General features: G+C 33.2%; 2 protein-coding genes across 2 annotated transcripts; one reads left to right on the forward strand and one right to left on the reverse strand.

The window, feature by feature from the left end:
- Positions 1–5,784: 5,784 nt before the first annotated feature.
- Positions 5,785–7,688, reverse strand: LOC125877152 (60S ribosomal protein L37a). Its single transcript, XM_049558492.1, has 5 exons — positions 7,570–7,688; positions 6,764–6,803; positions 6,325–6,413; positions 6,147–6,229; positions 5,785–6,066 (listed from the first exon to the last, which is right to left on the reverse strand). The coding sequence occupies exons 1-5, from the start codon at positions 7,570–7,572 to the stop codon at positions 6,003–6,005; spliced, it is 279 nt and encodes a 92-aa protein (XP_049414449.1). The 5' UTR covers positions 7,573–7,688; the 3' UTR covers positions 5,785–6,002.
- A 2,004-nt stretch (positions 7,689–9,692) lies between these two features.
- LOC125842333 (metacaspase-1) lies at positions 9,693–16,946 on the forward strand. Its single transcript, XM_049521614.1, has 5 exons — positions 9,693–10,247; positions 11,096–11,426; positions 12,658–12,778; positions 12,907–13,131; positions 16,701–16,946. Exons 1-5 carry the CDS (start codon positions 9,872–9,874, stop codon positions 16,758–16,760), a joined length of 1,113 nt encoding a protein of 370 aa, XP_049377571.1. The 5' UTR covers positions 9,693–9,871; the 3' UTR covers positions 16,761–16,946.
- The last annotated feature ends 6,071 nt before the right edge of the window (positions 16,947–23,017 follow it).

Below are 23,017 nucleotides of genomic sequence, written 5' to 3' on the forward strand. Positions count from 1 at the left end.
ATCCTATCAGTCATTAAAACTAAAACACGATATTATCTTACATACAAGATTGTGTAGTAACAAACATTAATAATGTAAAGAAAATTAAAATTATAACATCTTATCATTTATCCTTAATAACATAAGCCTAAATTAATGACCGTAAAAATACATATCATGATCTGTAACATAAGCAATGGTGTCATTGAGCCACTCAACATATGCAAAGTACACGAATATTTAATTGTGCAGAAAAAGAAGTGTTGTTTGTCAACAGGAGCAAAGTATACGAATATTTAATTGTGCAGAAGAAGAAGTTCTGATTTTTGTTGTTTTAAAATTAGAGAAAATCCCTCTATTTATAGACAACAAATAGTAGGGTGAACAAATGTTTATTGTGCATTATAGGAAAAGTCACAACTGTAATGACCATCCTGGTCATTTCTGTGTCTAGCCTTCTGTGTGTCGTTTAGAGAGGTCCTGTAGCAACCCCAAGTCATTTATGACTTATTGGGACTGACAGTTCGGTCACCTGGTCGTTCGTTTGGTTTTGGTGCGAGTTTTTGTGTTTTGGAGCTTATGAACCTTGAACGATCATTTTCGATCAAAAGTTCAAGAAGATGACATCGGAATCCATTTCTGACGATTCCATCAACTCTGGAAGGGTCATTTTATGCTAGTAGCATGGTCAGCATGACTCCCGAGGTTTTCAGTGGGAATCGATGCGATTAGGCGTTTTAACTTTAAGCCAAAGTTTGACTTTGGTCAACATTCTGAGTAAATGCGCACGGATGAGAATTCAGTCTACGCGGTTAGCTCCGGAATGTCAAGTTTGGTCTAGATTGACCTTTCTTTTGTGTCCCGAGGTTTCGATATTTTTCGGAGCTCTTTTGTGGTTTTTGACTTAAATTGGCATTTGGGTGTGGGACCCACTTTTTGTCAAGATGACCTCGTATAAAAATTTTGACTGTGTCATTGAGTTTAGAATATCAAATTTGGTATGGTTGTATATCTCGTTTGCGTGCACAGGGTTCCGAACGAGATCGGAGCACCCCATTGGAGATTTTAGTTTTTGGAAAATTTCAAAAAATATGCTATAAAATACAGATTCATCAGCAATATTTTCCAAACTTGAAACCCTCATAACTCTCTCATCTTTCATCCGAATTAGGCGATTCAAAATGCGAGAGCTTTGTATTTTTGGTGGCTTCGCAGTAGAGTGTTCGGAAGTTGTTGGGTATGCGTAGTTCGATATAAATTTTGCGATAAACCTGACTGATGTACCCTTTTTCGAGCTTTTGTTTTTGGCATCCTTGTTTTGGTCATATCTCACTCATTTTAGCTCGATTTTGGGTGATTCCAAGTCCCACGTGTTGACAATTGTCGTGGATTTGTCGTAGAGTATTCAAGGAGTGATGGGCACCATTAGATCCTTGTAGATTTTGAGTTTAGATTGCTGCAATGTTTTCTTTTTAGTTGATTAAAGTGTGATTTTCTTGCTTGTTGGTTTTTGCTGCGTTTTGAGCCCCGAATGGTGTTCCATTTTGGAACACAAGTTTGGGGTATTGTTTAGGGTGTCATGACGGAGTCAAATTCGGACAGTTCGGTGGGGGTCCCATGATTCCCGTTTTGACTCCAAAATTGACCCGTCTCCATTTGTTGTGATTTTGGTGTCTAAACGACCGTAATAACATTGTGACTCGATTTTTGATAGCGGGGCAGCGTTTCGATGTCGTTCGAAAAGGGAAGCTCTGGAGAAGTGATTTTGGAGCACGTGTGATTGGCCTATAGGTAGGCTACGGTTTTCCTCTCTTAGATTGAACTCGAGAATGTGAATGCATGTTGATTAGTTGGGATTTGGGTTGGATAGTTATTGAATCATGTATAGGTGTTTAAAAATCATGTTTTCGGCCTATTTCGAGAATTATCGGGTAACTGTGAGCATGCTTTGTGTTATTAATTGACCCTTTCTCGCTATGTGGCGTGCTTGCATGCTTAATTGTTGTTTATTTGAAACATGTTGGGCCTTAGTTTAGGTTTGACTAGGGCTTGGCTTAGAAATGCATGATTCGGATCTCGACCGGCTTAGATCCTTGTAGACTGGTGTAGCAGACTTGAGTCTGATAGTTTGGGCTTTAGCTACGCGAAACGCTTGCTCCGACTATAGTTATTCTTATTTTTCCCGATGTTATGACTTCACGAGTTACGTCGGCGACACTAATTCTGCTTCACGACTGGAATTTGATTTTCAATTCGGTTCCAAGGACTTACATTGATTGACTAAGTGTGGATGGCGTTCCATAGACATTTATGGGTGTGGATCAATTAGTACTCTTTCAGCAGCTACATTGGCACCTTTATAGAGCATCCGGTTTAAGGTCCGGCCTCTATTGCCCAGATACTTATATAGAGCATCCGGTTAGAGTTCCGGCCTCAGTTACTTGATACTTGTGATTGGTTACTTGGATACTTCTGGTGAGCATCCGGTTCGAGGTCCGGCCTCCATATTGTTAGATTCTACTAATTGGGGTTGAGGTTCTGATTCAATGTTCTCTGTTCTTAGATTTTTATATGCAATTCTTGTTATAGTTATTATGTGTACTCATCGGGCTTATGGGGATCCGTTTGGGTTTTTATTTAACTTGCGCACGAGTGTACCTTCTGGGCTTATGGGAATCCAGTTAGGTGTAGTTAGCTTATAGATTACTTTAGTTAGTTCTTTCTACACTTGTGTGCATTCCATTGTTAGTTAGATTTTCGTTCTTGACTTCGGTTTGTGTTATTCCTTCTTTTCATATTGTCTTTAATTTTCAAGTTCAGTCTTTCTATGATGCCTGCTAGGTACCTGTTGTTTTGGTACTCATGCTACGCTCTACATCTATTTCGTGATGCAGGTTCGAGCACCAGTGGCCAGCGTTGATCCAGTTTGGAGTAGTCTGATCTGGAGACGGGGAGACGGGGGTGAGCACACGACGTTTTGTACTATTTCAGTCTCCATCTGTGTATAACTGTATATAGACTTGTCTTTTACCTTTTGAGACAGTCCAGTCTCTGTGGTCCACTTTTGGGACTTGTACTCGTTTTGTTGGTAGCTCTGTACTAGTGACTTCCAGGTTCTGGGAAGGATCTTTATTTGTATATATGTTTTGGTTTTCTTCCGCCTGTTTATGTTGTTATCTTAAATTTTGCCTACTCTTGTTTAGTTTCTGCCCTCAGACCCATTATTTGTTGTTCCGGGTTACGGGTTGGCTTACCTAATGGTAGGTTATAGTAGGTGTCATCATGATTCGAGGAATCGGGTCGTGACAACAACTATTTTAAAATGTTGCAACCCTTCGGAAAGGTCACAACCTTTCATATAAGTCACAAATTTTCATTAAAGTCGCAACTTTTCATTAAAGTCATAATTTTTCATAAAAGTCACAACTTTTCATAGAAGTCACAACTCTTCATTAAAGTCACAACTATTCATAAAAGTCACAAATTTTCATGAAAGGGGAAGGCTAGTTTTGGAAATAAACAAATTAAAAGGGAATTAGGCGTACGGGGACCGTCGAAGAAGTGCCTCAACGCGCCGCAGCCACTACTTTGGCTCCTTTTATGCAATTATGAACTCCACAGAACTTTATCAATTCCAACGCAACTTATCCTTTTGGAGGCGGGCCTAGGGTTCTCTTTTATATATATACTAGTAAAATTACCCGCGCTTCGCGCGGAAATTTAATATCATGAAATTTATAAAATAATACTTAAAAACTATCAGTCATTAAACTAAAACATTATATTATCTTACATACAAAATTACGTAGTAACAAACATTAATACTGTAAAGGAAATTGAAAATTATTACGTCTTATCATTTATCCTTAAAGCATAAACTAATGATTGTGAAAATACATACCACGATTTGTAACATAAGAAATGGTGTCAGTGAGCCACTCAACATGAGCAAATTACACAAATATTTAATTGTGAAGAAGAAGAAGAGGTTCATAATTTTCGTTGTTTTAAAATGAGAGGAAAACCCTCTATTTATAGACAACAAAGGGTAGTGTGAACAAATGTTTATTGCGCTTTATCAGAAATGTTACAACTATTTGGAAAAGTTGCAACCCCTCGGAAAGGTCACAACCTTTCTTAAAAGTCGCAACTCTTCATTAAAGTTGCAATTTTTCATAAAAGTCATAACTTTTCATAAAAGTCGCAACTTTTCATTAAAGTCACAACTTTTCATAAAAGTCACAAATTTTCATAAATTTCACAACTTTTCATGAAAGGGAAGACTAGTTTTGTAAATAAATAAATTAAAAGGGAATTCTGGTTTGTAGTGACGCCACGTAGGCGGGCATAAGGTTCTCTTTTATATATATATATATGATATACGATTTTATTGAAAATTATTAAATTAATTTTAATATGATATAATAGTACTTGATTTTAATATGATATAATAGTACCTGATTTTTATCACAAAGAAATCATTCTTCAAATAATGAACGGAACCTTACACTATATTAATTTAAATTAATTGTCTAATTAGATTACTTAATATTTAATCATAAAGAAACACTCTTTTTCATCCATTTTTTCCTATTTGAAGTTCCACATTTGATTTTATGGTATATAAACATTCATACTTAATCAATTGTTGCAAAAATATCTTGATTTTTTTGATTAAAAAGTAGATATCTCTAGTTATTTCTCTACTTCATATAGGTAAAATTATAATATAATTAACAAAATTCCTTTTTCAACTTTATTTGAAATGTCAACCGATCTATCAATCGACATTTCTCACTCTTCTCCCAAGTAATGTATATTTAATTTTTGACATTTATAAATTCTAAAAAAAATACCATCAAGAATTCAAAAGAATAAAAAAAAGTTTTGATCGGTCAACGGAACTTATAGACGTGAAATCGAAGAAGATGAAAAATAAGAGTGAAGAAGAGTGAAAGTGCGGCGTTTTTCTCGATGAAATCTACGACCCGAGAACTAAACTTTTTTCGAAATTAGTGTTTTAGAAAAAATGAAGGTTACATCAATATAAATAAGATTGTCTTTACTTGTTTTGATTCAAGTACAAAACACTCTTATTAGCCCAAAATTCTAACTATATGGTAAAAGTTAAAAGGGCAAGATATGCAAAATGTCAGTCCATACCATCTTTTTAGTCCGTTATAAAATGGCTATTTGGCCCTAATTTTTTCAAATAAAAGTAAAAGAAAATGATTGTCGTGTCTTCTTCGTTTTCTTTTTCTTCTCCAGCAACTTCCCTCTTCTTCATCTTCTTCTTTTTTCCCCCTTCCTCCTCCTTTTTTGCTACTGCTTCATCTTTTTTCTTAATTTTCTTCTTTATAATTTGATGTACTGCAAACAATACGTTTCAAGCGAATTATATATTAAAAGACTCAAAATATTGAGAGAACTTCATTTCTAAATTTTTAATTGTTTGAGATTGAATAGTTAGTGTATATTTCATGCATAGTGGGTGTATATGTCTATTTGGTGTATACTTCATGTATAATTAAGTTATAATCTACTTTTTGAGTGTATCATAATGTATAGTTAGTGTATAGCTCACGCATAAGTAAGCTATATTGCATAATCCGTGTAGCTATATTTTATACTTTCTATGATTTGGTACAATAACCACCACGCAGAGATGTTTAAGTCAAGCCAATGAAGTCATTTCAACTACTACTCGACTAAGATAGAGGGATTTGGCTCTCCTAAACGAACAGGGATCAAAGTTCCATTATAACGAAAGAGCAAATCAGAAAACAATAGACCACACAAAAACACTTGCACAGCAAGGAAACATGAAACCCATTAAACTTCAACTTGATAAGATAGAGAAAATAAGATCTGGGATAAGTCACACAGGGAATATTGTTCCAATGCTTAGGCTAAATCAAAATTTTCAAAAACAGTAGACAATACAACTCTTTCAATGCAAAACCAAGATATCAAACAGTGAAACTATATCAATTTCAACTTTAAATTAGCTAGCAGCTAAATGACTAGCTCTCTGTCTGCTCCCTAAGCCTTCGGATAGTGCTCCTTACGGTAACAGCGCTAGCAGTGCTGGAAAAAAGAGGATAAAAGAATTAGTACTTCAAGCACAGAAGAAGAAAGAGAACAACAAGAGCTCAGATGATAATTACTTCAATGTGTAAGCACCGCCAGCTTTCACTTTGCCACAGTCCTTGCAACCCCAAATACCAACAGCTTTCCTCTTGACGGCATACTACAAGGTAAGAACATAATGACATTATTATCAATGTAATAATGAATCCATGCTCTATAAAAAATTATCATACAAAAAACACAGGAGAATTGTACCTTTCCGCAGAACTCACAGAAGTACTTGCTGTGCTGACTGACCTCCATCTTCTTGATCTGCTTCCTCAAACTGGCACCATAACGGGTACCTATATGTTGGGAGAAAGAGGAGGTTATTCAAGGACTTCATTAAAAAAAGAAAATGAAGCTTCTTAGAGGATACCACCAGTAGATCGTAGCCACCAAATGCAGGTATAAATGAAATCATGACCAAAAATAAAGTAATGGAGACAGAATCCACATAAATGACTGGTATAATTATTGTTATTGCAGATAACAACGGTCTTGTTTATTAGAAAATCATTGTGATAAACTATAAGCTGCAAATTCAAATCTTATTGTTTTTCTTCACATGCAATCTTCTAGAATAAGCTACTTATTGTTCACCATTAAAATACAGAAGTAACACAACAGCATCTTAAGCATTTAAGGTACACACCGTATTTCCCGACAATACCAGCCTTCTTGGTTCTCTTGGTCTGCATAAATAAAAGAGTTGCATTTAACAAGCATGTCAAGCTAAAATGAGAACAGAAATAGGATAGAACGAAGAAAATGAGAAATATCTTAGCAGTCGAACAAGAAATTATAAGAGATCAAATCATTGAATAATCAGTTAAATCAAAAGCCATGCATTGCAATTGGACAACCATAGACTTTATTCCATTCAGGCAACCACAAAGTAAGATTAAGGAAAGAAGAGGCTCTACCGCAAAGGACACAAGATATTTCTGCCTATACATATGTGGCAATAATATATAGATTTAAGTTGAAAATATTTAATATTAATAATTCATATAGCTAGCAATGTCGGCAAAATTACAAGAGTAATATTCCCCATAAACTGTTTCTAACCCAAGCTATATGCATACAATGAGAAATGAGCGTAGTACAATAGAATAGAAAATCAGAAGAACACCAAACAGAACAGAAGAAGAGGCCCATATAATCATCAGCTTAAAGACTACACCTTTGCTACCCCCGAGCACTTGACTTTTACTGGTCTATACACACGACAACAATCAACCATATCCCAAGAACGCCACTTTTTCAACTTGAAAGAACCAACAAAAACTAAATAAACAGTTCACCTAATTGAGGATTAATCCAACACTTAAACCAGAAAAAAAATCCATCAAAACAATACAAGATGCGTAAATCCGCATAACAGTCTATTGTTCAAATTGCTAATTACTGAAGGTATTAAACAGTAATGGTTGTTTGAATTTTAAGAGTAGAGATTACCATTTTGGCGAGCTACGGAAGAACCTTGACACCTGCTGGAAGAGAAAGACGCCGCGGCTGCTGCAATAAAACCCTAGACTGCAAAGCATTAGTCCTTTTTGTTGGTGCTTTTATATGGGTGGCCCGATTCTAGGTGGATCCTAACATGGGTTTTGCCCTAAAATCCAGTAAGGGATACAGGCCCATTTAGTCCTTTTTTCTAGTCTAATACTCATATAATAACATTTGGGAATGAAATTTTTGTAATGAGATGTAACATAATTCAAATTCATAACTTAGTTTTCAATAAAGTGAATTAAAATCGTAGAAATCGAGTTTAATTTAATTTAGTCATCAAGATTAAGAAAATATTAAATTATTGTCATATTTTGTTTTTTAAAGCTTATTTTAATTTTCATATTCGTGTTAAATTGAAAATAAACGTAAACATGTAACATGAGTATGTTATAGGGGTGTGCAAAAATCAAACTAATCGATAAAATAAATAAAAAAAAAGTGTAATTGGTTTATTGTTATTGGGTTATTGGGCTAACAGGTTTTTAACGATTTTATAAAAAAAAAATATTATCAAGTTATCGATTTGGTTTTTTAATATTGGATAAACCAATAAGCGATAACTCATTAAAACTGTAGTAATTTAAACATTTACCCGTACATAAATATTACTCTAAACATTAATCTCAGTACCTTAGTAGTTACTGCCTGTGACCTCTAGCCTTCAAATTACCCTACATATTAACTTTAAGTTCACCACTTCATATTATACAAACACCAATACCTAAAGTAAGAACTCTATTCATTTCATATTCTCATTGTGTAACTTGTATAATCGATAAATCAAATAAAAAAAAATGTAATTGATTTATTGTTATTGGGTTATTGGGCTAACGGGTTTTTAACGATTTTATAAAAAAAATATTATCAAGTTATCGATTTGGTTTTTTAAATATTGCATAAACCAATAAGCGATAACTCATTAAAACTGTAGTAATTTAAACATTTACCCGTACATAAATATTACTCTAAACATTAATCTCAGTACCTTCGTAGTTATTGCCTTTGACCTCTAGCCTTCAAATTACCCTACATATTAACTTTACGTCACAACTTCATATTTTATACAAAACACCAATACCTAAAGTAAGAACTCTATTCATTTCATATTCTCATTGTGTAACTTGTATAATCGATAAATCAAATAAAAAAAAGTGTAATTGATTTATTGTTATTGGATTATTGGGCTAACGGGTTTTTAACGATTTTATAAAAAAAATATTATCAAGTTATCGATTTGGTTTTTTAATATTGGATAAACCAATAAGCGATAACTCCTTAAGACTTGTAGTAATTTAAACATTTACCCGTACATAAATATTACTCTAAACATTAATCTCAGTACCTTAGTAGTTAGTGCCTTTGACCTCTGGCCTTCAATTTACCCTACATATTAACTTTAAGTTCACAACTTCATATTATACACAACACCAATACCTAAAGTAAGAACTCTATTAATTTCATATTCTCATTGTGTAACTTGTATAGTTTTTTTTTATGTTAGTTATTATTGTTTTTATTCTATGAGCATTTTAAAAATTACATTAGTGTCTTGTCGCATCAAATTGTTGGAGAAGTCATGTATTTATTTCATAAGCATTTTTTTATTCGTTAAACCAAAAATCAAAAATCAATAAAAATATCTTATTGGTTTGGTTATTTATTTATCATATTTAAAAAACCAAAAATTGATAAATTGAACCGATAATACATTAATTCGAACCAAAGCACACCTCCAATACGTGCTATATTAACATGACGTTTGGTTATAAATTTTTGAAAATTTATTTTTAAATATATGTTTAACCATGAAATTGATCGAGGAAAAAATTACAGCTTCTAAAAACTTAAATTTACAAAATTTCAATTATATAATCTATAATCAAACGGAAGATAAGTAATCACATCGTCATTTAGCGTGAACGCGGACGAAACACTGCACAATTGATGGAAACTTCGACCAATAAAATTGAAATAAGCTTTACAATACCAATACCAAATTGCGTTAGCCATTGTCATTTTCTTTTGCCCTTAGATTCTTTCTTTTTCTTCCAAATAATAAAAAGTCAAAACCTTTTTGCATACATGACAAATTTTATACTCTAATTATAACATATCATTCCTCCATCTTCAGATTCTTGATTCTCCCAATTTTTCTCCCTTTAACCTAAACCCCATTCTCCATATTCCTCAATTCCAAAAAATTCTTTGTACCCTTACCCCAATTTTCTTGAGCCATAGATCAACCATGATGATGCTGGTAAACTGTTCCAATTGTCATACCCCATTACAGCTACCACCAGGTGCAAGATCCATTCGTTGTGCTATTTGTCAGGCAGTAACACAGTTGGCTGACCCGCGTGCTGTTCCTCCACCACCACATAATCAATACCAGCACCCACCACCGTCTTCCTCTGCCGCCGCCGCACCTCCGTCCCCTTACAACCACGCACCTCCTGGCCCACCACCCAATGCTCATGGAAGAAAGAAAGCTGTGATTGTTGGTGTATCGTATAAGTATTCTAGGCATGAACTGAAAGGATGCCTTAATGATGCTAAATGTATGAAATATCTCTTGATCAACAAGTTTCATTTTCCAGAGGCGTCTATTCTTATGCTTACTGGTAAAAAAAAAATTGAATCTTTGTGCTTTTTAAGCTGTTTTGACAATTATATGAATTGCATAAATTAGGATGATTTGTTTGATTCTGTTGCTTAGGAATTGTTCTTTTGGAGATCTCATTTACCTTACTCAACTAGTTTAGGATTGAGATATAGTTGATTGATATAACCTTTTGAAAATCTAATGAGAAAACATTGATTGAGATTGCAGAAGTTGTTTATTTTCCCTTTTGAGCAAATCAATACACAACTTTGTTCCCGGATATACATGTGGTGTCCAAACCATGTCAAAGAAGGAAATTGCCTTTCAAAATAGTCCCTTTTACGCAGTGATCATCAATAACGTTTCAGAGGATCAAGGGATAGGCTAGTGTGGTTAGGGCCTCAACTTCTAACAATGAGGGGATTAGAGTTACCAAAGGAGCAACTGAGAAAAAAATGACTTTCAGGTTCCTAGGTGTAGGGGGTTCGGGTGGGGCTAACCATATTATGAAGAAAAAAGGACAGCATACTCCACATGATCAGATGATGGCACGTCTAACATTATGGATGTTAGCGGCCTGGAGTCGTTTTAATAGTTTCTTTTTATTTGGTTAGTTGTGCAACCTCTACAGTCTTTTGAGTTTTGATTGCCACCATCAATTTTCAAAGTGTACCTAACAAATTTGCAAGGATGAATAGTTATGATTGTATGTCTACACTCTTCTATTGTTTGAAACAACTAGTTATCATAGTTTATCCTTTTTACATTGACAATAATCTCAGAAGTGTTGATGCTTGAATTTTTTCAAGTTTGGGTAATTTGTTTTAGAGACGTGTTTCATAATTTCAACTCTCTTGGCATGTGCAGAAGAGGAAACCGATCCATATAGAACTCCGACTAAACAGAACATGCGCATGGCATTGTATTGGCTTGTACAGGGATGCCAACCGGGAGATTCGCTACTCTTTCATTATTCTGGTCATGGCTCAAGACAAAGGAATTACAATGGAGATGAAGTGGATGGATATGATGAAACTTTATGTCCCCTAGATTTTGAAACTCAGGGTATGATTGTTGATGATGAAATCAATGCAACAATTGTCAGGCCTCTTCCTCAAGGAGTAAAACTTCATGCCATAATAGATGCTTGCCACAGCGGAACTGTTTTAGACCTTCCATTCCTTTGTAGAATGAGCAGGTATGTCACTTATCCTTAGTAATTTATGATATTTTTCTTTGTTAGATATTGTTATCTATTGGTTGAAGCATTTAGGTATAGTTGGATAAACAAGAAGTCGAATTTCATTAAATATGTTTTTTTTTTTTTTTTTTGAAATAGGTAACTTTGTATTCACACAAAAGAACTCATCAAAATCGATGAGGTGGGATTTACAAACCCCCAGGGGGTGCCATCATACTCAAATCCAAAAAGACAAAACTAACTTTACAATTGGCTTTTAAACTCCACAAGGCTATCTACTTCCCCCACTAAATTTTGCTTACACCAAAAATACAAAGACTAAGACATCTCATCTTGATCTCCTCTGGGCTGCTAACCTTTCCTTCAAAACATCTCCCATTCCTTTCCTTCCATAGTGTCCACCATATGCAAGCAGGGATATTTTTCCACCAGTCTTCTTTTGATCCTCTCTTTCCGATTCCTTGCTAGTGTGTTAGGACCTCAAAAGTGGTTCTGGGCATTGTCCAGTTAACCCCGAGTATACAAACGAACATGTTCCACAGATCTGTAGCTATCTTGCAATGCAGAAACAGATGACCATTTACTTCAGTCTTCTGTCCACACATGTAGCACTTTGAACAGATCTGTATACCTCTTCTTTGTAGCACTTCATGGGTGAGACAAGCTCTTCTAATTACCAACCAAGCTCTTCTAAGAGATTCCTAATCTTAAAGATTAACAAAGTATCTTTTGTTTTGTTTTCATTTAAGATAGAGGGCTGATAAGTAAGAGCCGCCTCACTAATAGGTTACTCTGACATTTGAGATATGATATGTTCCATGAGTGACTCTTCAGTTCGAGAATGTATATGGTTTGACTAAACAACAAATTCTACAAATACGATTAAATTAGAACATGATATACAGTACACAAGTTAATACCTTGAAAATGTTCTGTAATTTTTTTTCCAGCTAGGTTCAACTTCTAATTCTACTCTATCTTTGGTAATACTTATTTTTTTAACTTCATGAAAACAGGAGCGGACAATATGTATGGGAAGACCATCGTCCCCGTTCTGGTGTCTGGAAAGGAACTAATGGTGGTGAAGTTTTCTCTTTTAGTGGTTGTGATGATGATCAAACTTNACCTAAACCACAAATCCTCCACCTTTTGCCACTTGAGCTAGGCCTTGGGGGCAAATTCTACTCTATCTTTGGTAATACTTATTTTTGTAACTTCATGAAAACAGGAGCGGACAATATGTATGGGAAGACCATCGTCCCCGTTCTGGTGTCTGGAAAGGAACTAATGGTGGTGAAGTTTTCTCTTTTAGTGGTTGTGATGATGATCAAACTTCAGCTGATACATCTGTAAGTTTGATTAATGTTATCCCTCTTTTTGTGTACTGAATTTAACTTGAAACTATTAGTTTATCTCTCTTTCTGTATACTGGATTAAACTTAGAAGCTATTAGGAAACTAATGACTTTGATGTGCAGGCTCTTTCAAAAATAACTTCAACTGGTGCTATGACTTTCTGTTTCATTCAAGCTATTGAGCGTGGTCATGGTGCCACATATGGAAGTATATTGACGGCAATGCGAAATGCTATTCGACAAGCTGGTGGAAGTTCAGGGGGTGACTTTGGTGGCGGTGCTGTCACATCTCTCATCTCCATGCTTCTGACAGGTGGTAGTGTTGGTATGGGTGGAGGATTTAGTCAGGTAACTTGAACAAACTATGTTAATTTGCCACTGAAGTGTATTCTTCTTCTTTTTTTTTTTGGTAAATAAAGTGATTTTATTACCAAGCGAGAGTTACAAATCAAAAGAACAGTCTGGACATCTCCCAGAACTGTATACTACCAGCATTCTATCATACTCTACCCCAAACCATTGCTTAGTCTATCCAATACCACGTATAACCCAGTAGTTAATTAGATAGGGTACCAATCTAGCATCTGCATTTTCGTGCTCAATTTCGGCTTCATTCCTCCTCTGATATGGACTTCTTGAACAATCTTCTTAATTAGAGCGCCACAGCTCTATTCTTCTTCTGAGAAATCCTATGGTTCCTCTCCTGCCAGATGTAGTAAACACTGGCTGCAAGTATGATTTGAAAGATTTCAGCTTCTGGTAATTTCCCTTTGTAATGGTCTTGTGCCCATCTCTGCTCCTCATTCTATCCAGATGCCTGCTTCTGGATATTTTGCCATCGTAGAACCTTCTGCCAGACCTGACCCGAGTAGGGGCAGCTGAAGAATAAATGCTCGATGTTCTCATTCCCAGCATCACACAGTATACACTTGGTGCTATCCACGCTTCCCCAAGCAAGTAGTCTTTCCTTTGTCAGGAGTCTCCCATGTAGAGTTAAAAAAAAGATAAAACTCCATTTTGGGCAAGCAATAGTATTGCACACCCGTTTCCTCCACTCTACTTTTGAATATTCCCCTCTCAGCAGTTGATACACTTGCTTAATTGAGAACTTCACTGTTTGTATTACTTGTGCTTCATTCCATCTCACAGCTTCCAAGTATTAATGTGCTTGTAGTATTTTCCTCACCATCCATGAGGCTTGGTTTGCTTGGATATTCCACACTGTTCCTTGTTTCCCTTAATACATATGCACCCATTGTACCCATAGCTTGTCCTTCTTTTTGCTCAGGTTCCACAGGAGTTTGCAGATGGCTGCCTTGTTCCACTACTGAATACTTAAGATACTTAGGCCTCCTGTAGTCCTTGGTTTACATAGCTGGTCCCAAGCAATCAATGCTTCCTTTGATATATCTGCACCTCCAGTCCATATGAAACTTCTACATAACCCTTCAATGCATGTGATCACTTTCTTTGGTAAGATAAACACCTGCGACCAGAACACGTGTGAACAGAGAATAACACACTCTGATAAGTTGGACCCTTCCTGCATAGGAAAGGAACCTAGAGGTCCAGTTCTGTATCCTTACCATAATCTTGTCAATCAATAGTTGGCATTGCACAATAGTTACTCTCTTGGTACTTAAGGGGACTCCCAAGTATTTAAAAGGCATTGTGCCCTGTGAGAAGCCTAGTTCCTATAGTATAGCTTGTTGCATTTCAAGTGATACTCCTCCAAAATAATGGAGCTTGTATCTATATTAGCTTCCAGCCCAGAAGCTGATGAGAAAACTTTGAAAAGCTCATAAACTTGTCTAACAGATGTGAGTTCACCTTTACTAAACAAGAGTAGGTCATCAGCAAAGCTTAATTGGACCAGGTGCATTTTAGCACATCTTGGATGGTACTTGAAATTTGGGGACTTCCTCAGTTGTTTAAGCAGTCTGGTGAAATATTTCATGGCTAAAACAAAGAGATAAGGAGATAGTGGATCTCCTTGTCTTAGCCCCTTCTTTGCCTCAAAGGGGGTGCTGGGGAAGCCATTAATCAAGACAGTGCAAGACATTGTGCTTATGCATTGGAAAATCCAGTCCACAAACATACTGGGAATCTATCTTCACTGAATCATAGGCTTTCCTCATATCAACTTTCAGCATGCATCTAGGGGATACTCCTTTCCTCTCATAGCCCTTGACCAGTTCAGTGCTCAAGATAATGTTTGTCATTTATCAGCCTACCTGGCACAAAAGCAGACTGCTCATTATCTACTAGACTATCCATCACACTCTGCATTCTATTAGTGAGCACTTTTGAAATAATTTTGTACACCACAGTACAACATGAGGTAGGTCTATACTCTGAAATATTTGATGGATGGTCTATTTTAGGGATTAGTGTCAGTGGTGCAGTTTATGGCTTTAAGTAGCTTCCTTGATAAGAAAAACTCCTGGGTTGCATCAGTGATCTCTTCTCCTACAGTTGCCCACACTGTCTTGAAAAAGATGGCATTAAAACCATCAGACCCTGGTGCTTTATTGTCATTTATTCCCTGTAGAGCCTGTAGTATTTCATCTCTTGAGACAGACACTATCAGATGTGCTTGTTTCCCTCTATCCAATCTAGGTCCATCTCTCATTGCTTGGTGATTTACTGCTGGTAATTGGTTTGCACAAGTCCCCAATAATTTTTTGTAAAAACCAAGTATCTCCTCCTCTATATCACTGCTGCTTGTCATTATATTTACATTTGCACTGGTCAAGCTGGTGATTCTATTCTGAGCTAGCCTATTTTTTAGACTAACATGGAAGTAAGCTGTATTACCATCTCCCAGTTTCAACCATTGCACCCTTGACTTCTGTCTCGTGATGCTTTCTTCTACATTTAGCCATTTCTCTCGGTTTAGTTTCGCCTCCCTTTCTGTTTCAATCAAGCTTGTAGGCTGGCCTGGTTGCCTCATAGAGCTCTGTACATCCTGCAACTGTTGTCTGCACAACTTGATTCTAGCTTCCACTCCCTGAAATTCAGTTGTATTGAGAGTCTTTAGTGCTTGCTTCACCCTCTTTAATTTCTGCCACTCTCTCCCCATGCCATTTCCTCTTTGATTATCCTGCCATGCATGCTTCACAATGTCCTGGAACTGTACATGTTTTGCTAGGTGATTTAAGAATTTAAAAGGTCTAGATCTCAGCTCAACCTGTTGATAAAGAAAAAAATGCTCTTGAAGAAGCAGTGTTTAGATTCTGAATCCTATCTCCGATAAGTGGTTTAAATTTATACAATAAAATTTATATATAAACATGTATGCAATGTTTTAGGAAATATATAAGGTTAATGTAATATTTTTTAAAATTCTCATCATCTATGTGAAATGTAGAAAATAATTTCATACATTTTGAATTAAAAAAATTGGCTTTGCACACACTTTTATTTCTAAAGTTCTAGTTATCTAGTGATTTCATTTTACCATTAAGTAGAATGTCAACAATATCATATATTTGAATAATTCAAATCTATTTTGAACTGAAAAAAATTCTTGGCTCACTTGAGGCTTTCAAACTTCAATTTTTGGTGCTTCACAATTACTTAAGTGATCTGAGGCTTGATCCAATCTTGTTCTTCCTTTTGGGTGATTTTGGGAGTTTATTGTAGTACCCTTGTGTATTTCACCCACATTTTAAAATTCTTTTTGGCATTGATCGAAGTATCAACTCCATTTGCAGCTCATGGTTAGCAAGAGCATAAATGCACTAGCTATGCTCTGAAAGACTTGACATGTTTTGTGTTTATCAGCTTTCTTCTTTTGAAATTATGACCATTATCAAACTTACTCGTACGGGTGTAAAGTCATTATTCTATCATAATTTTCCTTGAGTTACAGAATGTAAGTGTAGTTCTTGACATTTGCCCTGCACTCTTTTCAGGAGCCTCAGTTAACAGCTTGCCAGCCATTCGATGTGTATGCGAAGCCATTTTCATTGTGATACTCCTTCTGCCCTCGTTCCCCCTTTTGGTGTGTTTGCATTTGGATTTTTTGTATAGATAGAAATTTCATCGTGTCCTATAATATGCTGCTTATGCATGAGAATGCGAATAGCTTAGCTTTCTGATTGAAAGCTTTATAATGAAACTATTGTCAATATAGCTACTGGCCTTTAACTGTTGCAATATCTACAGATTTACTGAATTTGTTCAAAAATTTAGCTGTGAGATGTAACTCCTTGTACTCTGGTTCTTTACTTGAGAAGTTTTATACTTACCTTCCTCTTTTGCCTTTGTATAAAAGAAATTTGAGTTGATTTATATAGGCGTTTTTCAATGGATTTGTCTACCAAGTACCAGCTTAGGTGAATTTGCTACCTCAATTTTGTACCTTTTTCAGAAAATATTTGCTTCAAGTTGCTTTTGCAAAATACAAAAAGTAGAAACTGAGATTTGAGAGTTATGTGTCAATCAAATGACACATTGATTGATATTTATTAATTATTCATGGTGGGAATAAATTGATTTCAACAAAATCTACCAATTATTTATAGAAAAAACTTTTTTTTTCTAACTATAATACTAACAAAGTAGTAGTTTTATTCTTTTTGTGAACCTATATCAAGTAGTGCTATAAGCACTAAAGAGCACAATTCTGTTGAAATAACTAAAAACTAGTATGGTTAAGGGTGTGTTTGATAGGGAGGAATATATTCTTTATATATATTTTTTTTAACTTTTGTATGTTGGGTTGGTGAAAATAATTGGAGTAGAAAAAATAAATTTCATAAGTGACATTTTACGTTGATAGACTCTTTTCCACCTCTTCTCACTCACCAGTCACCTCCACTTATATAACTGTTCTTTTGATCATATTTTTTTATTTAATTATCAAACACTAAAATTAAATAAGAAAATTGTGTATTTGCTAAACACATAAGCTTTATTTTAGTGAGTGTAAGAAGAATTTAAGAGAGTTCTAGTGGAAAACTTTTTGTTTTCTTTCTGGTCCTTACTTTTTCCTTGGTTTTGTTAACAAACTACAAAAAGTGAAGAATAGTTTTTTCTTTACAAACAAAGTAGGCTTTTTGGCCATGGATTTGAAATATTGTTTACTTTTTTTTTGAAAATTTATAAAATTGAAATTGAAGATGAAGTTACGTTTAATTATATTTTTTTTTGCAAAAGAGAAAATAGAACATTTTTCTCATGTTTGGAATAGTTTTCTAAATTTGAAATCCAATAACTCAAAGTTAGATTAAAATCTTTATAATCAAACACTTAATTTTAAATTAAAAAAATAAAATTCAAAAATAAATAAATAATTCTCACAGCCAAACAAGAAGATTTTCTTTCCCATTTACAAATCATGCAATGACTCTTATCCAATGTAAAATAAAATAAAATGCAAAAACTAATTTGTGTATGGCTATTGTATAAATGCATTTAGTACCTACTCTCTACAAGAAAATTCATGAGTAGTTTAATTATTTCCTTTGGTGAATAACTGTTGATTTACGTTTATAGTTTGGTATGGTTGGAAGGAAAGTACCTAATAATTGAATATACATTTTTTATTTATTTAGTTGTTTGATACGTGAGATAAGAATAATAATCTCGAGATAAAATTTGAAATTAACTACTATATTTCATGTTTGGTTTGAGATATATTAACTAGCAACCACATGCCCCCCATGCGAGGCCAGAGTGGGCTCAACGGTCAGCTTCTATAATTCACCCGATCTACAGAGATATTACATGTTCTCCATCACAGATTCCACCACCTTTCGAAAATATTTCATTCCATCATTGTACTAAAATGACGAACAACTATTCCCATATTTAACAAAAGATGTAATAAAATAATCTCATAAAATATCTTTTTAACTCATATTATATCGTTGCTTAATATATATTTTCATTTCCCTTGCTCTTTTAACTACTACCAAACAAAAGAAATGACGACATGTATTTCTTAATTTTTACTTTTCCTCCCCAACCTAGTTAGTTTTGTTTTTTACATCCCTAATAAAAAATGATATTTTCAGATCTTATAATTTATAATTAAAAACTTTTTTCCACAATTACGACAAATTAAAATGATTTTTTTATGTATATATCTATACCAAGCTTTTGAACATATGTATATTTTCATCTGAGAAAACTATGAAACCAAACTATATATGGTATTTAGTTATTTCCTGGACATTCCATAATTGCACTATCATTTAGTGGGAAAAAAAAAGAAGAAAGAAAGAACCAATGAGAGTTGTGATGGAATGATAAGTATTTCTTTATTCTTAATCAGAGGTCTCGGGTTCGAGTTTCCCTAAATATGAAATTGTCACTCTTGTCTTTGTTAAGGAGCAATTTACCCCTCAAAGTGGAACTTCACGGCGCAAATTCAGACAAAAACGGTTCCTTTGAGGCATTTTCAAAGTAGTTTCTTACATATAATTTTGAACAATTTTGCTTTTTTAAGTTTGTCAAAAAAAAAAGGACCTTTTTACTGTCGATCATTTTTTCCTAACAAACTTCACCTGTAGATTTAGAGGAAATTTCTTTTTTTAAATAAAAATAAAAATAAAATCGATTTACCCATATTTGTGAGAGACAAAAAATGCTGGTATTTGACAAATTTAAAAGACAAAAACTACTCACAAAAAATAATTTAAGAATTAGTTTAAATCCACCCCAAACATAAATTAAAGGACCACTTCTTCTTTTTTATTGATTCCCATTCGATATTCATATTAAAGTTCAATTAAATTTAAATTCATTTTAGAAAGTCCCACATTAGAGGGTAAATTACTCTATAACAAAGGTGACTCTGTACTCAGAGAGTCTTGAACTTGAGAGCTCGGATTAAGGATGAAGAAGTATTTATCACTCCAACACAATCGTCATTGTTGGTTTATGTTATTTTCTCTACCACGTAATGCTAGAAAGTTTAATCCAATTGAAATTTCACTTCTGTCATGTACATATATTTGAGAGCTCGGTCATAATAAGTTAATTGTTCTTATCATTCTATGAATAATTTTGATGCAAATTAAAATTTCTTTTTATAATTTTTTACACGTCTATACTAAAATCTCAACAGTTTGATTGATGTAAAATACAATAATTTGTTTAGGGTACTAAATTTTTTTATTGGGTTTTCCCTGATTGACAATCTTGGCATTCTCTAGTTCTGAATTTCAAAAGAAAAAAAAACGGATAAAAGAAATTTAGGAAAATAGTAATAAAAGTTGTTACTATGTATATTAAACAAAAAAAAGATACGAAGAGTTTTTTCCCCTCCCATCTTACATGGCAAGAATACAACTCAAAACTTACGTTACAAATTTTTAGCCCAAAAACAATTCGGTATTTAACCATATATAAAACTTTCAATTTTTTTTTATAAAAACATAATTTAATATATAACATTATACTTCAATATATAATATGATATGAAATTATAAAATGTGTGTGTATAAATTCATATACAATAACAAACAAATTTATATACTATTAAGGTTCATTTGGCAATGCGAGATGAAATCATGAAATAAGTTGAAGTTTTATTTGGACCTGCGATTTGGGGTAGATATAAATGTTGAGTTGTTTTTATAAAATATAAACTAATTGTGGGTCAATTTTTGTATTTAAAAAATCCCAAATCACGATTTGAATTTTTCAAATCATGATTTTTGAAGAATATGAATTTCATCTCATGATTTTATATCGCATGTTCAAACGACTACTAAAATTTTGAATATATAAGGTAACTTCATGAACTATACCATAATATAATTATCTAAATAAAATAAAAAAAGGTAGGGCGAAAGTTAAAGTATATCAACCCTTTTCTACTTTCATCATTGCTTAATAAATCAAATAAGAGAAGTAATTTTAGAGAAAAGGCCCAAAATAGTCCATCATCTTTGGGTTAAAACTCAAAGTCATCCTTGAATTTTCATATGGAGCACTAATAGTCCCTCATGTTTACAATATTGGTGCACTTTTGGTCCTTCCCTAAGCTTTTGCCTATTTTTTAACATTAATTTTATCCATTATTTTATGTAAGGAATGTCCCATTGTCTTTTTATACATTTAATAGAAACAATAACTCTATGTGAGAGAAGTGAGAAGAAGAACACATTGTTCTATTCAGTAGAAATATTATTACAGCTAAACTAAGAACATTTTAACATATGACATTGCAAGAAAAGAAAAATTTGTACTATTACACGTGAAATCGTTGTGATGAACCTCTCGACTTTACCTGCAATACGATTTTTACTAAGCAAAACGAGGTGTTTTTCTTCTTACAATCTCTCACATGGAGTTATTATTTCTACTAAATATATAAAATGACCATTAAACATTTCATACATAAATTATGGATAAAATCAATGTTAAGATTTAGGCAAAATTTTGAAGGAGGACCAAAAGTGCACCAATGTTGCAAACATGAGGGACTACATGTGAAAACTAAAGGATGACTTTGAGTTTTAACGCAAAGATGAGGGACTATTTTGGACATTTTCTCAGTAATTTTATAATTTTTACTTCTCCTTCTTCTTCTTCTTTTTTAAAAAATGTTTTTCATTGTTTTTTTCATTTTGATTTTTAAATAAATAGCATATTATGCAAATTGTTATTAGAGGTAACGCGTATCACATTTTTTACAACGAATATTGAAAAAAAAAAGAGCTTATAATTAAACGATAACATATTCATTATTTATTGTAATTTCATAAATGAGGTATTGAAAAAATGATTTATACACAATCTTATATTTATCGTGTAAAAATAAGAGATAATTTTCAAAAGAAAAATTTAATCACCTGATATAAATATCGTGGTAATGTTTTTTCTCTACCTTATTTGACATTTCCCCAATTTCGACATTACTCAACAAACCAAATAAGAGAAATAATATTTCTAAGTTTTCCCTTGTTTTTTTCATTATATTTTAAAAATAAATATGCATTAGACATTATTAGTAGTAGTGTAAGGCATGTCACAATTTCTCGCGATGTATGTTGAAAGAAAAATTCAACTAACAAATAATAACAATATATTAATATATTTAATGTAATTTTACAATATATCAAAAAGTTGGTATGTATACAGTCTCATTCCTATCTTGTAAAGATAAATAAATTATTTATCAAAAAAAATTAGTTACTAAATATAAAATATCGCGAGTAAATACTTTTCTCTACCATATTAATTATTTTTCCAAGTTCAGCATTGCTTAATATAACGAATAAGAGAAGGAAAAGTTCTATTTTTTAAAATTTGAGGGGGAGGGGGGCACTAAAATATTGAAACTAAATTTGAGGTACAAAAATAGTCTAGTCTTTTTTAAGAAAAATATTTAACTTCTTAATCTGATAAATCAATATACATTATTATTTACAAACAAATAATTAAGTAAACAAATTAAGGATAAATATGAAATTTTATTATTTTAATCCATGTATAACGAATAAGATATATCTTATTCATGTATAAAAAGTTGCATTAGTTTTACTATGGGGATAAGGGTCTGAAAAATACTCCAACTTTGGTCGAATTTGTTGTTGCGATACTAAACTTTCATGGTAATAGGTCCTCATGAAAGTTTAGCATCGCAACAGCAAATTCGACCAAAGTTGGGGTATTTTTCAAACCCTTATCCCTTTACTATGTTTGGTAAAAGTTTTGTATTAGGTATAAAAGTCAACATAACTTATACCATGTTTGGTTGGTAAGATTTTAAATGTTGTATAAAAGTTATTCATATATTAATTTATACGGTGTTTCGTTGCATTTCTTCTAGTCCTACATAATTAATACTAACATAACTTAGGAGGGAATCTATGTATAAGTTATGCGGGGTAGAAGGTGGAATAAGTTATGTGGGTATTAGTTGTACATGTATTAAAATGATAAATTACATATTTACCCTATTAATTTTTTTTAATTGAAAACTTTATTGTTTCCTAACTATGCTTTATTTTTTAAAATTTTCTTTTTATATATAGACCGTTTTAATTTCTTTTTATATACTTACAGTTTTTGTTTATTTATGCAAATGTAAATGTTTTTTTAATATTCGAAATTTGATTGTATATTTTTTGACGGCACATATGCTAATCAAATATTAGCATTATATTTTATTCAATTTATTCCACATATTTAATTAGCATGTATTATTATTATTTTGTAAATAATATATATTAATAATTTACAACAAATTCAATATTCAATAGTTAATAATTCA

This window comes from Solanum stenotomum, chromosome 1, assembly GCF_019186545.1.
Source record: "Solanum stenotomum isolate F172 chromosome 1, ASM1918654v1, whole genome shotgun sequence".
NCBI classification, from domain to species: Eukaryota; Viridiplantae; Streptophyta; class Magnoliopsida; order Solanales; family Solanaceae; genus Solanum; species Solanum stenotomum.